The sequence below is a fragment of the Parambassis ranga genome, chromosome 22 (assembly GCF_900634625.1).
Source record: "Parambassis ranga chromosome 22, fParRan2.1, whole genome shotgun sequence".
Taxonomy (NCBI): Eukaryota; Metazoa; Chordata; class Actinopteri; family Ambassidae; genus Parambassis; species Parambassis ranga.
Genome location: NC_041042.1, coordinates 1,894,413 through 1,909,082, shown reverse-complemented (window position 1 = coordinate 1,909,082; position 14,670 = coordinate 1,894,413). Strand labels below are relative to the sequence as shown.

Sequence of the window (14,670 nt, the reverse complement as noted above, 5' to 3'; positions counted from 1 at the left end):
TCGCTGGCTTCCTCTCCTTTCCTTTGCATGTTTACGCTCATGGTTTCAATTTTCAGCTTTCTGTGTTCCTCTGCTGCATCGCCTGAATAATTAATTGCGCATCATAAATCATTGAGGAAGATACACTCGGATGGAAAGAAGGAAAAGTTTGTTCCCAAATATGATGCAAATTCCTCTGTTGACGGAGCAGAGACGCGTCTGCTGAAAGTTTCTCTCAGAACATCCCGATAATTTGAAGGACAAAGGGGTTACGAATGCAAAGAGATAAATGGCAAAGTTAAAAATCTGCATTTAAAAAGGAAAACCAGCAACTTTAAAGTTCCGTGCTTTGTAGGTGATGGTGATGAAATGTTTGAGTGAGTCCTCAGCGGAGCTAAAAGCAGCCCTGCACTCCTGAAGGCTGTTAGAAGTGTGCATGTGGAAGCAGAAGCATGCATCTATCTTTTAACAGGCTCTTGAGCTGGGCAACCCTAATGACGGTTATATAACTGTTCCCCTTCAAGGCTCACACTGCTATTCATTGCATAATATTAGTGTTGTTGTTACTCCTATTTAAAACTGTGTTTCGGAGTGGGGGCGGCCTGCCGGCTCTCTCCCCCTTCAGTCTTTATGGAGAAGAAACTCCTGAAAACAAACATCACACCTGAGTGCTCAGTGCTGTGATGCCTTTGTTTCTTTAAGATGTGGCTCCTGAATCTCATCCCGTGTGTGTGTGTGTTTTTGTTCTTCAGCTCTTCTTGTTGCCGCTCGTATGCACGACTTCCGCCGCACCGTCAAAGAAGTGGTCAGCGTCGTGAAAGTGTGTGAAACCACGCTGAGAAAGAGGTGAAGGCTGGTTGTAAGATTGTTGTACAAATGTTTTAGTTTAAAAAAAATTACAAATGAGTACGAATCCACAAATTTTGTCACTAGGATATTTTCCGACATTTGTACGTTTCTGAACATGAACGTGAATATTTTCTGAGAATGAATTGTTAAATTTACCAAACACAAAATTAATATTTTGTGGTCCAGAGGTTCATGAGCTCCTTTTTAAACCTCCCTCTGACTCACTGTAATTATTTTCTGTCTGACTTCTTTCTCGATGTGCACCGTCTGCATCAGACTAATCGAGTTTGAGGACACGCCCACCAGTCAGCTGACCATCGAGGAGTTCATGAAGATGGACCTGGAGCAGGAGTGCGACCCGCCGTGCTACACAGCCGGACTGAGGAAGGAGAAAGCCCGACAGGTGAGGAGAACACGTCCGCTCGTTTTCACATGGGTTCTGATGAGATGACTCATTTTCCTCCACATGAGGCATATTAAACTTTCATCCTATATTATCTGGATGATCACATTCAGGCCCTCAGGCTTCCTCCAATAATTAATGAATGGTAAAAACCTTCAAACTTAAACTGTCAGCGATCTCTGCATGTCCACACACTCTATTAAATCTTTGGAGCACCACTGCTAAAGTGCTAACCAAAGCTAATGAGCCTTCATACATGAGCAAAGGCCGGATGAAGACGTGTGAGCGCTCTGCAGAACGTTAGGAAAGCTGGAGAAAACCAAATAAGTCTGGCAGAGACGGCTTTTCTTTTCGATTTGTTGGCGTTGGGGTGCTTCCTCTCTGTTCGGTGTGAGGTGAAGTGAGAGTGTTAAACTATGGAAGAAATAAAGTTGGTTAAGTTTACAGTGAAGTACTGCAGAGGAGCGTTTAGGTTCATTTTCAACCTTGAACAAAAAGCAAAACAAGCATCTTCTTGTGAAGACGGTCTCCATGACAACCGGAAAACAAACTCCATCCACCACAGCTGGAGTCAAGTACAAAGTTGTGGTCACATAACGACGGACAGAGGAAGCAAATTCTGGGGGTAAAAGTTTCAGCTACAGAGAGTGAAACTCATCAAACTGTGGGAAGAAGACGTCCTGGTTTAACCGTCTTCTAGTCTCACTCTGTCCTCTGTCCTCCTCCCTGCAGCTGGAGCTGGAGCTGATGAAGAAGATGGGAGACGTTGAAGGTATAAAACTAAACCTCCTGCCCTCATAATTATAAACCAAAGGGTTAGAAAAGGTCTTCTTAGTGAACCCTCTGTTTTAGACCTTGTCCTTATTCTTTCTTCATCAGATGAAATTCAGGAATACCAGGATGAAATAGACGCAGAGCTCCAGAGCAGCAGACCCAAACTGAGAGGAGTCTACGCCGCCTATGCCAAGGAAGGTGAGTGACGTCATCCTGGGACCTGAAGGTCACATGATAGAGGGAGAATGGCTGATCCTGACAGTTAAAGGCACACTGTGCAGCCTTTGTTTATGAGTGTGGTTTATTGTGTCTCAAATAAAAATCCTCCAAAACACGCTCAGAGCCCCCGCACTCACTTCCTGTTTCTCCTCACAGACGTGCAAAATGGCGACACTGAGTCACTGGCAGATGAGGAGGAGTTGAAGGAGGAGGAAGACGAGCTTCAGGCTGTGGCCAAACACTTCGGCAGAGAGCTCCACGATCTCACGCTGGAAGCGCTGATTAAACTGGAGAAGAAGAACCCAGAGGAAGAGGAGGAGGAGGAGGAGGAAGAGGAGGAGGGCACCCCGAGGAGGAAAGGCCCGTCGCTGGAGTCCATCCTGGGGCCGCTGCCTACGTCGGCCACTCTGGGCCTCTCTGAGTCCATCAACACCTGCATCGAGAACGAGAAGGAGAACGGTGAGTGATGGATGGTTCTTACTGTGTTTTTATCGGAAAGACCCGAGCTGTGGGCGCTGTTCATAAACAGGACCGGAGGAGTTTTGGTGCTGCCTCCCAGGTCTTTATAAAAGCAGATCATCCGGTGTGCATCTCCACCTCAGCGAGCGCGCTCGCAGGGTTAATTGTTCTAATGAAACCTGGTCTCTGAGCTGTGTGTCTGTCATGTTGTGTTTAACCTCCTCATGCAGAGTTTGAATCTTTTATTTGACATTTCTGCCTTTGTTTTGATCGTCGAGTTTCAGAAAATGTTCCAAACTTTCCTAAAACAGGTAGATGCAAATGCATCAAGTGACCCAAATCTGCTCATCAAAGAGAAAACAACCGTAGGAGTGATCCCACCCTCTGTCAGTGTGACTTATTATCAGCTTCAGAAATAAAACGGCTACAGGGATCCATCACCCGTCGACTATAATTACCTAATTACAGCAGTAGAACGCTCCACGCCGCCTCCGCCTGCGCTGCAGTGGCATTGATGGATGTGATGTAACGGTGCCGAGCAGCTACATCTGTCCTGATGGGGTAACCTGTGTTTTTATGGGGTGGGAGGTGAAGTGTGTTTTGATGATGGATGCTGGTGTGCCGCTCATGTGGTCTAATGCTTCTCGTCACTTTAAGGTCGCAGGTTTGAGTCTCAGCTGGAGCCCCGTCGCGTCCATAAATATTGACCCGAAACCTTTTAAAAGGTGTTTTACAAAAACGGCCCTAAACTTTTATCTGTCACGCAAAAATTGTGGCTTAAAAGACCGACCCACCATAAATGCGGACTATTTATTCTAATAAATCCTTTTTTTAAAACGATAGAGGAGTGAGGGGTGAAACTTTTCTAACATTAGTGAAAATTTTCTAAACACAAAATTAGATGTTTACATGAAGAAAATGAGAATTTTCTGGAATTAAATTTGCAGATTTCTAAGAAAAAAATATTGATTTAAAAGAAAATTGATATTTCTGATGTGGAAAAAAGTATGAAAATTAAATATTAACCATTTTTAATGCTGGAAATTTGGGGAAAATGACCAAAAAAATCCTTATTTATGAAACACACTGTATTTCCTGCTCAGGTATGATTACTTAAATGAGGTGAAACATCAATAAAAACCTGATCTATGATGTCATGTCTGAGGTCAGACCTGATTAAAACGCCCCCCAATAACATCGCTGACCTCACCGCTGATGGGGGGGGGGGCGAGCTACTCTGGATCATGAGCTCTTATGTTGATTGAACGTGTCTGAATCGTTCTCTTCACACACACACAGAACTCTGTGTGGACATGTGTGTAATCATGCTGACATTAGTGTGTGTTTGTATCTCCCCTCTGTGGACTCTGGTGCTGGCTTGGTCCAGGCTTCGGCTAATTGTGGTGAATGTGGGCGGGGCACAGTGACCCCCCCCCCCCCCCACCCACACACACACACACACACAGACAAAAAAAGCTCCATCTTTGAAGTATTAAGTGGACATGGTACCTTGTCATTAGGGCTGAGCCTTTCATCTGTGTGTGTGTGTGTGGACATTGTTAGCGGAGGGCAGGGCTGTGGAGGAAGTGGAGGAGGGCGTACTGTTGGATCCTCCTGGGGAAAAGAGAACAACAAAGGAAGCGTAGAGCAGATTCTCTGGAATAAAGTCATCGGCGGGTCTTTTTTTTTCAGGATGATGGAAATTCAGACACACACACACACACAGGAGCTGTTTGTGTGTTGTTTACTTTGTTGTGAGGGTTATTCAGAGGAACAGCAGCTGTCCTGGTTTTTACCTCACTGTAGTATCTGCAAAAGTATCTGGCTTCATTCTTCTTCTTCTTCTTTGACACTGATCAAGTCGTCTCAGCAGATAAACAAGCAGCTAAAAGTCTTTTTTTATTTAAATGTTCAAGACGATCAACCTTCCTGATGTAATCTTATTGGTCACCTTAGTCATGTGACCCTTGTCGTGTTAGAACAGGTGCTGCTGACCTTCTTGTAGATGCTTATTAGCACGATTGCAGTTCCCAAACATGTTTACAGCCTTGTGTGTGTCTGTGTGTGTGTGTGTGTGTGTGTGTGTGTGTGTGTGTGTGGCCACACACACTCCTCCTCCACCCCCTCACATACGTTTTTGGTAGGTTAGGTGGAGTCAAGCGCCTCCAAAATGGCGGCATGTGGAGTGTTGCTCCATTTCTTTGTTTCCATCCAGTCATGCACCATCAGCAGAGATTATTTCTGAAGAAAGTTTACTTAATGACGTCTTGACGTGTCATTTGTTAAATGAGACGTAAAACGGGCGCCTCACATACACAGGTCATTTACAGTCAGCTTCATGAGTCTTGGAACGATAACCTGTGGGCCTCTGAAAGGACGCCTTCACCACTTTAAGGAAACCCTGTGGAGCCCTTGGACTCGACCAGGGCTAAGTTTACGCCTTGACTTGTGGTTTTCAGTCGTGAACAGCAGCTCTGTCGGGCTGCGATCAGCTGACTGCCTCAGCCAGTGAAGCTGCTCTCAGTTCTTGTGTGTCTGTCTGTGTTTTTGTCTCATTGTCCATCTGTCCTGCAGCATTTGTCTCCATCTGAGCAGAGAGTATAGATCTATACAGCCCAGAAGTCACCCTGCTGCTTCTATCAGCATCATCAATAAGCAGCAGGGACTCTGTGACATCAGCAGACATAAATGTCCACGTCCATAACGCTGCCTCCTCCATGTCTCACTGGAGACGTGCTGCTCCAGCTTCATCTTCATCAGTCCAGAGAATCATCTGATTCCAGACCTGAGCAGGTCTTTCTGTTGCCGAGTGTGACCTGGTTGGATTTACTGATTGTCTGTCAGTGGAGCAGAGTTGTTGTTTGTTTTCCTTCAGATGTAATATGGTGGTGCACCGAGGCCAGAAGTCCTCATCGCTCCGGTTTTTATGAACCTGTCTGCAGGTTTTGCTCTGAACCACGACTCCACTTTGGAAACACAGCTGTCACTGAAACACTGAAGAGTCCTCTCCCTGCCTGGTTAAACTCCGTTCCGGCTCTCACCCCGCCTCACCCGTCTCTCCCTCATCGACGTGCTGTCTGAGTAATGGCATTTTCATTAACTTGTGCCGTCGGAGGAGAAAGCGAGCCCGGAGAGCGGCCGGCTGTCCAGGACGTGACTCTCCGGATGACTTTGTCACATTGGTCTGTAGCGGCGGTCTTCGGGGAGCGCCGGCCTGCACCATTAGAGGCAGCATTGATTGAGGCCCACTGTTTTCAGCGGAGCACTTAGTTCAATCAATGACGTTTGCCCCGACCTTAACTACCTCTGTGAGCACAGCTCCCCAGCTCCTGTCAAACCACTCTGCTGCTTTTATTGCCTGCAAACGTCTGGGGGGAAAGAGCCGTTTGAAGCGTGTGAAACTGGAGATTTTAGTCCGTCTTTGAAGAATCCATCAGATTTTTTAAGGTCCAGCTTTGTTTCACACCTCGTTTCTGTTGGGGGGGGGCTGTGTGAAGAAACCAAGGCGGCGCTGTCCCCCTGAAGCGTTTGCTGCCATCCATCCTTCTCCTTCACATCAGTTTCTGTCTCTGAGCGTTGCAGGGCGTGGTGGAAGCTCTCCCACAGATCTGCACTCTGACAGCAGCTCTGCTGAGTCAATTACAGTTTAAATGAGCATCTCTCTCCGTCCACAGAGGGATGAAAGGAAAAGCAAAGACTCGTCCTTTGCGCACTTTTCCTCCTCAGCAGTCGTATTTGAAGGAAGGAAAAAGCTTCTTTGTGTCGTCTTTGTGTGATATTAATGAGCGGGGGGCAGAACCTTCAAACCAGCACGCCAAAGGTTTGATCCCAGCAGCCGCCGGCGTTTCCACATCTGCAGCTTCTGTTGTCACAGAGAAGCAGAAAGGAGTGGAGGTGGAGGAGTTTAGGGAGGGTTTAGTTGATCCGGCTGATTCTTATCCTCATCTATGGCCACGAGCTGTGGGTAGTGACCGAAAGACCTCAAATACAAGTGGTCAGAATGAGCTTTCCTTAGGAGCAGGGGCAGGAGCTCGGTCACCTGCGAGGGGCTCGGAGTAGAGCCACTACTCCTTCATGTTGAGAGGAACCAGGTGAAGGGGTTCAGGTATCTGGTTAGGATGCATGTCCATTCAGGAGGAGGCCTCAGGCAGACCCAGGGCTCAGTAGGGCTCTTGTCTACCCTGTGGAAGTGGCTGGGTTGACCTCTGACCTGACCTTGAATAAGCAGAAGACAATGGATGGATGGATCCTGCATTATTGTTGTCTTCAGAAATGGGAAAAACAAAACACAGAGTTGGTTTTAACCTGTGAAAAAATGTGAGATGAAACTTATAGAACTGTAACAGAAACGAATAGTGGAGTTGATGTTGGTGCTAAATGACACAACTTTCTTCTTTTAAATAATGTATGAATCCACACTGGAGACAATTTGCCTGCGTTATATTTGCTTTGTATCCTGCTGTGGTACAGTTACACTCCATTTTCTGGGCGTTCTGCATGTCAGCTGAGAAACACATACAGCAGTTATGTGGACGACACGATCATGGCTACAAAAAAGAGAACCTTGTGCAGTGTAACAAAACGTATCATTTGAATAACCTGCAGTCAGTATGTGCGATATTTAGACGTTTTTTCACTCTCAGAAAGTTGCAGGTCAGCCGAATACTCTGAATTTTTGTCACGTCAGTCAGCAAGGAGTTCCTAGTTGCACTGAACAGTGCAGAATTAGTTGTTTGTTTGCAGAATTTTTTTAGTGCACAACACTTTAAGGAATTTAAAGTGAGACGTAGAACACAGCAGCCGGCTGTCCTGATACAGCAACAGTCAAAAAACAAACATCTTTCCAAATATTACTAAAAATATTGTTTAATTAGCAAGTGCATAAACAGAGTTTAGATGCGATTCCTCAATCAGTGACAAATGTGTTAATACAAACACGTGGGGGGGGGGACATGAATCTCAGCACCTGCTGAATAAATATTTAATCTGCTGCTGGATTCAAGCTGGTGGCCATCAACAACAGAGATTGTCCCTTTAATTAATGATGACTCATCACTAATTTATCACACACACACACTCACACACTCATCTTGATGCTGGGACAGCTGGTCAGGCCTGAGTGTGTTTTCACAGCCCGGGGACATACAGTAGAGCTTGACGGACATATGGCCGGATGGACGCGACCTCTCAGAGGAGCAGAGCGACATGATTGGGCGGGCAGACAGACAGACAGGCAGACAGACAGGCGATGACAGCGCTGGGACACGGGCGTCACTGATATACAGCAGAAGAAGAAGAGCTGTTTATTTCAGGCCCACACTGCTCTCTATGGACGGCCAATCATGAGTCAGTGCAAGCTCAGCTACCTCAGCAGCAGCAGAGTGAGATATGAATTCACTCAGTGTGTGTGTCTGTGTGTGTGTGTGCGCAGCAGTTAGCAGTCAGTCTCTGTGGTGAGGCGGCTGCAGCGGCCCGTCACAGCAGCCGGCTGTGATTGGAGATGATGTGCGTCTTCTGGCCCCGAGCAGGCGGAGGGAAGCCGTCTCGTCTGCCGCCGCCAGCCTGACGGAAGATGACAGCTACCGTTTAGCAGGCAGGAAGCCGCTCGCCTCCGGCTGCTACGTCACAGCAGACTTCACCCTCCTCCTGCTGGCTCCATCGCAGCTGCACTGGCTGTTCATGTTTCAGGTCCTTCTTGTGTGTGTGTGTGTTCAAATCATGTCGACTAACAGGTTGAAATTCTGAGTTCAGTTTTGACCTTCTGAGGACGGCCGTGTTGTGCGACAAGTTCCTCTTCACCTTTCGCCTAATTTAGTGCAGTGAATATGCAAAACAGCCTCCGCCCGCCTGTCTGCCGCTCCACTGCTCCACCGCCTGCAGCTCAAACATACCTGCTCACTTCATAAACTGTGAAACCACAAGAATAAAACAAGGACGACAATCCAGGAGGAGGAGGAAGAAGAGGAGAAAAGGACAAAGAACTCAGAGGAGGAAGAGGAAGGAGGAAAAATAAAGTGATGATGGAGGAGGAGGAACAAGAAGCAACAGGAGAAGGACGATGAAGACAAAAAGCAGCAGAAAGAAAAGAGATGGAAGAAGAAACAATGAAGAGGAGGAGAAGAAGTGGAAGGATGAAGATGATGGAGGAGGAAGAAGAGCAGAGGAAGAAAGAACAACAGGAGGAGGAGGAAATCAACATAAATCTGGAGGCTCTCTCCCTCTGAGGCTCGGGCTGCTGCTTCACCTCCTCGTCTGACTCCTTCCACAGAAACTTTGTGAATGTTTCCCTGCAGAGGAGCAGGACCACTCGGCTGCGACACATTCCTGTGGCCACATTCTGACATTTCTGATGTTTGATCGTCACACACACATGAAACCATTTCTCATTTCTGACCACATTCTGCAGATTCCTGAGCCGGCGTCTGTCACAGAGTCATCTCGTGATGCTCTGCTGATGATTTATTCATCCCGTCTGATGTGAAATTACAGACTGTTTTGGAAAACAGTGAAGCGGGCCGAGACGTCTCTTTGATCAAAGGCTTTTATTCAGAGAACGAAAAAAAAGACGCTTCAGTGTACAAACAGGGCGGAGAGGGTGGGGGGGGCAATCGTCATAACAACAGAAACATGTAGCGTCAGCTGGTCCAGTTTGAGCTACTGTCTGTGATCTGCACAGCTTTGACTGTAAGCTGCTAAAGTCCTGATCCAGACCACCTGACTCTGTGTCCATGTGTTTCTAATGTCAAGAAATATGAGCAAACCTCAACACCAGGTTGATCCAAGTACAGGCGAGGAGGTGGAGCTGAGGTGGAAACGGAAAGCTTGTGATCCAGCTGGACACCAGTTTTAGTCTCGGTATTAAAAAAAATGTTAAATGTCTTACTTTTTGGGGCACCCTCAAGTGGACGCTGGAGGAACTGCAGGGTCAGTGATCCTGCATCATTGTGTTGTTTACACTGAGGTGCAGGATTCTATGTTGAAAGAAGTGGAAGAAACGGTAAATATTTAAGGGATAAAGGGGGCAGGTCAGTCCAGGTGACCCAAAGCTGCAGCTCAGACAGCCTCAGGTGTGCGGCGGCAGTGAAATGTCACGCTGAATAAAATCCACATAATAATGAAAAAACAAATTAGCGTTTAATTTGACCAACTTTCAGAATGTCACTCCCTCATTTGGACGCAGACTCCGAGCAGAGGTCATGTTTACAAGCTCTGCTTATTAGGTTAAGAAATGCCGTCGTTTAGAGGAGGTAATTTAATTTTGGGAAAGTAAGAATAATAAATCCAGACTTGTGCCCACATTTCAGAGCTTAAAACAAACCTCTCTGCGCCTCCAGGAGTCTTCTGTTCCCCGGGCTCCCGTGTGTTTGGGGGAGGGAGGAGCAGGTGGCTGAGTGGGCGTACACTCAGTCTGGGCTCCTCCAAGGTCGGGCAGGTCACGTTTTAATGGGCTGGCCCAGGCCGCCGGTGTCAGCGAGAATCTCTCACTCTATTTATTGCCTCGCCTGGCTGGTTTTTTTTCTCCGGGGCAGAGCTGGCACCGAGCCTTATTACCTCATACGACTGCAGGGAAGAGCTTTTACACCAGGAGCTGCTTTTTTTTATCCCACAGAGGCACTTAGCTAACAGTCTGTCCACGGATGCTTTAGTGCAGCAGGAGCAGAGTCAGATTCCTGGATCAGTTCGTGCTGCAGCGCCCTGATGGCAGATACAACATGCCAACCTCAGGAGAGGCGTCACTAATTCAGCTGGACTCATAATGTGGCCAGCAAATTTATATTGTTTTCAGAAATCATAGTCATTTTTCTTTGTTAGCTAACATTGCTAGCTCTTATTCATCCAAAGTTCTGGTCTGATCTGGTTGGTAATCTTTAGAAAACATACATTTACATCGTCAGCATATTCTGACACTGGCTTTTAAGATACAAGTGTAAGACATTATGTATCTATTTAACCCAATCTGACCAGATCCACCTCCGAGAGGTGGATTGAAATCCAGATACGGCCCGAATCCCGCTCTAGCCGGATTAAATTTCCCCAGTGTGAACAGGTTTTAGGATTAGCTTGTTTGCTTGCAAATGGAATCCTATGAGAGGATTGGTTGACCAGTATTGACTAGCTAGCACAATAAAAACTTGTTTGTGATGGGTAATACATCAAAGCTAATGTTTGTAGCAACAGCTCTGTAACAGCCTTGATTGATTTAATGCTAACTGGCTAGCTACATCAGATGTTGATGGTTTGTAGACGCAGACGCTGTCTTCTGAGTCTCAGTGCAACATACCAAACATGCAGGAGTGTGACATAACAGAGCAGAATTGATGCCCATGATGCTAACTGCAGTTCAGGTAATGGCCACAGGTGTCACTGTTCAGACAGGTTTTTTGATACGTTTGAAAGCAAGACTGATAAATGTGTCATCGGAGTGGCTTTCTGTTCAGTTGAATTCACATCTTATTCCAGAGCAGACAGAGACCTGACAAATGAAAACCTCCACCCGGCGCCTCCCCCCGGTCCCTGCAGGCCGCCTCGGTGCAGGTCGAGAGGTTTTGTCTTGTAGGAGAGGATCAGGATTGTTGCTGACATCAAGAGCTGTGAGTCTGGATAATGTGGGCCGCGTTTGAAGTGTGGATGATGGGTGATCCTGCAGCACTGAGGCTACGCAGCCCCATTCATCCCTCAGAACACACACACACACACACACACACACACACACACACACACTGTAGAGAAGGAGCTGTAGGGAGGAGGACAGGAGGACAGGAGGTGTGGAGGAGTCAGCAGACTGACGCTTCCTTTTAATGCAGCCAGCATGACTTTCTTTCATTTTGATTCCTGCTCTGGTCCTTTCTGTGTCTGTGTGTGTCTGTGTGTGTGTGTGTGTCTGTGTGTGTCGCTCTCCTCAGATCAGGCCCAAATGAAATACAGCTCCGGATTAGAGCGAGATCAGTGAACTCCTCCTAAGCCTCCTCTCTCTGTATTAGTTTCTTTCTTTCTCTCACTGCCTTATATTATTTTCAGTCTCTTCTCTCGGCCTCTTTTGTCTTTTCCGCCTCGGCTGCTGTCCGCTCGTTCCTGTTCCTGTTCGTGTCTCAATTAAAAATTCACCAAAAATCTGCAGGAATTTTATTCCTCACACGATGTTTTGTAAAACTGTGTGAAGCCGTGTCTGTGCTGAGACGGGCCGTCGCTCTGTGGACTTTCTTTCAGGGTTTGTGGGGAGCAGCAGCAGCAGCAGCGTTATCCTGAGATATCTCTCTGCTGTTTGCCTCTCCGCCTTAAACCTCTTGTTCTTTCCCTCCGTCACGTCTTCAAAAAGCCGCCTGCTCCACCTGTTAGCGTCGACGCCCGCAGGGCACGTTTTCTCTGTTTCTTTGTGTTCTTTTCTTCTTTGGTGTTGCAGTTGAAGCATCTTATTCTCCTGACCACATCAGAGAGGCCTGCCGCCGCCTGGGACGCAACGATGTGTGGGAGGCAGCAGGGGGAGAGAGGGGAGGGGAGGGTATTATGAGGGTATTTCTAAAGCAGCAGGGGAGGGGGTGAGGGGTAAATGTGGGGTCGGGTTACCTGTCTGTGAGGAGAGAACAGGGTGATGGAGTTAACAGCTCGCGGGCTGGATCAGTCTGCTGCTGCGCCGCCTTCCTCTCTCTCTGACTCGATTTGTCTTCAGGCCAGCTGTGCTCGGGGAGGGAAATTGTATTTGGCGTCTTCTCAGGCGGGAGCACATGTCCTCACTGTGACGCCAGGTGAAGGACGTCACCGTGAGTGAGGACGACAGGACAAATGGCTGAAACACGGGTGTGTGCTCCGTCACAAACGTCCTCACGTGTTACAGATCGTGATAATAAACTAATACCTGTCCCTTCACTTTTAGTCCTTGATTTGAGATCTGAATGTGTCCCAGGACGCTTCCCTGTGGGACGCCACACGGCAGTCGGAGGGTTATCTGTTTACAGAGAATCATAAAATAAACAAAACAAGTCTGTGTATCAAAGCACAAACTGCCATCAGACTGGAAGTCGTAGCTGTTTCCTCCTCCTCCCTGTTTCACTTCAACTGGTCTTAAAATAATCTATTCCCTGGGTGCCGCTCTCCGTCTTGGAGGTTTGCAGGCGTTCTTTGGACAGAGAAGATGTTTGGGGAATCCTGTGTGTGTGTGTTGATATGCAGGCAGATTTGCTGAGCTGCTGCCAGTAGATCCTCAGGCTTCTGCCTTCCCGGACAGGAAGAGGAAACCAGTTTCTCAGGGTCATCAGGGAGGCGGGTTCTGTGTCCCTGCAGGATTTGGAAGTTTTTCCCAGTGCTCCAAATCTTGGCTCCTTTTTTTTCTCCCCCTCTCTAATGAGGTGATGTAATCCACCTCTTCTTATTCAGAGTGACACAAACTGTTTCTGGCCTTCAGCACTTTCCACTGACGGAGGCCAGATGGCTCAAACGATTCTGTCTTCTGTGTAATAAGGAGATAATCTCATTAGGGCGACTCGCTCTTAAATTTACTGCTGGCGTTGGCTAACATGGCCGCCACGTGTTTTTACTATCCGCTCCACACATTCATTATTAGACCTTCAAAGTAAAATACTACTTAGAGCTGGATCTGACTTCACCACCCCTCATCAGGACAGGAACCAGAACCATGAAGGGGTCCACATAAGGGTTCTGCCTACATCACATGTTCCTCCGACTGGTGTCCAAATGTCCAAATGTGTCCAGAGGGAGTTTGTTCTGTTGGTTCAGAGACCAGATTGATTCTGTGTGGAGAAAAAGGATGTCGGGTCCGACGAGCAGGAAACGAGAAGGGTGTAAACGGATTAGAGTTCGTCTGGGTGTCATGTTTCCACAGCTGCAGTGATGCAGGTCTGGCTGAACCTGGACCTTGGATAACTCCACGGGCTGGTGTCTGCGTTAGGAGCTTCGCATCATGACGCCTCCGTGTTTTTATTAAAAGGACAAAAAGTGAACTGAAACACCTCCTCTGCACATTCTTCTGCACGCTCACCAAGAACAATTTTTATGGGTTTGATCAAATTATCCCGTGTAGATATATCAAAGCAGCGGCTGAATAATCACTGGGTAATTGCTCCCTCCCCCCCTCCTCTCCGCGGGGTTGGACTGGTGTTATCAGCTCTTAGTCTCGCTGCCTCCCGGAGCTGCAGATCTCTCCCAGGGCTTGTCTCCGTCTTATCTCGGCCTCACACTTCACGGAGAGGAAGTTCTTTGAGGGCTGGGCCCGACAGATAGCGGCTGACCTGTGTCTTCCCTTCAAGAGCGGTTTCCTTTTTTTAAGGAAGCGGCTAACTGAACCCTGACTAGATTATCCCGAACACGCCCTGTACTGTCTGCCGTGTACTCCTCTCTCCAGCCTGCCTGGCGGTGCACCTGTCTCTCTCCGCCTGTGGACTCAGGTGGCGCTCCTTTGAAGCCGGCGTCCTGTTGGGAGTTTGAACTTGAGTAAGGAGGGCCCCTGTGAAGGTGTCAAAGGCAGAGAGCCGACAGAAGTTAAACGACTTTCCCCGGCTCCTTTCCATCCTCGCTGCTTTGATTGACTGTTTGATGTCTGCGGGCTGCTGCTGAATACTTGCACTTTGTTGCAAAACAGCTAATCAGGGTGGAGAATCTTTTGGAGTGAGGGCTGTTGAATTTCCACTGATGGGTTTCTTCTTCTGTGGACGGCGGAGGGAGACGTCTTTTGTCTCCTCTATCAAAGCCAATCAGAGTTTCTTTGAATGTTTCCTGTGTGCACACCTGAAAGGCCTCGGCGCCTCATCGCCCGATGCTCAGAATCGGCTCTTCATCTCAGACAGGCGCAGGTGCATCCAATGAAACATGCAAATCGCTGTTTCAGCATCTTTCAAAATAAAAGCTTAATTGAAAAGGGAGTGTGTTCGTTTGGATCGGCTTAACCTAAGCCTATTAAAGTCTTATCAGGAGTCACAGCGTGTTTTTATTTTGCTGATTAACCCCCCTGTTTTACAAAAATGTACAAAAAGTTC

At 47.5% G+C, this 14,670-nt stretch overlaps 1 protein-coding gene across 1 annotated transcript in view; it reads left to right on the top strand.

The window, feature by feature from the left end:
- Window positions 1-14,670, top strand: part of LOC114427176 (transcription factor IIIB 90 kDa subunit-like) — a 60,930-nt gene that overhangs the window by 20,064 nt on the left and 26,196 nt on the right. The window contains exons 8-12 of the mRNA XM_028395041.1: window positions 732-825; window positions 1,105-1,231; window positions 1,964-2,003; window positions 2,111-2,203; window positions 2,381-2,683. Of these exons, the coding sequence (XP_028250842.1) occupies window positions 732-825; window positions 1,105-1,231; window positions 1,964-2,003; window positions 2,111-2,203; window positions 2,381-2,683 (657 nt within the window). The remainder of the gene's footprint in view (window positions 1-731; window positions 826-1,104; window positions 1,232-1,963; window positions 2,004-2,110; window positions 2,204-2,380; window positions 2,684-14,670) is intronic.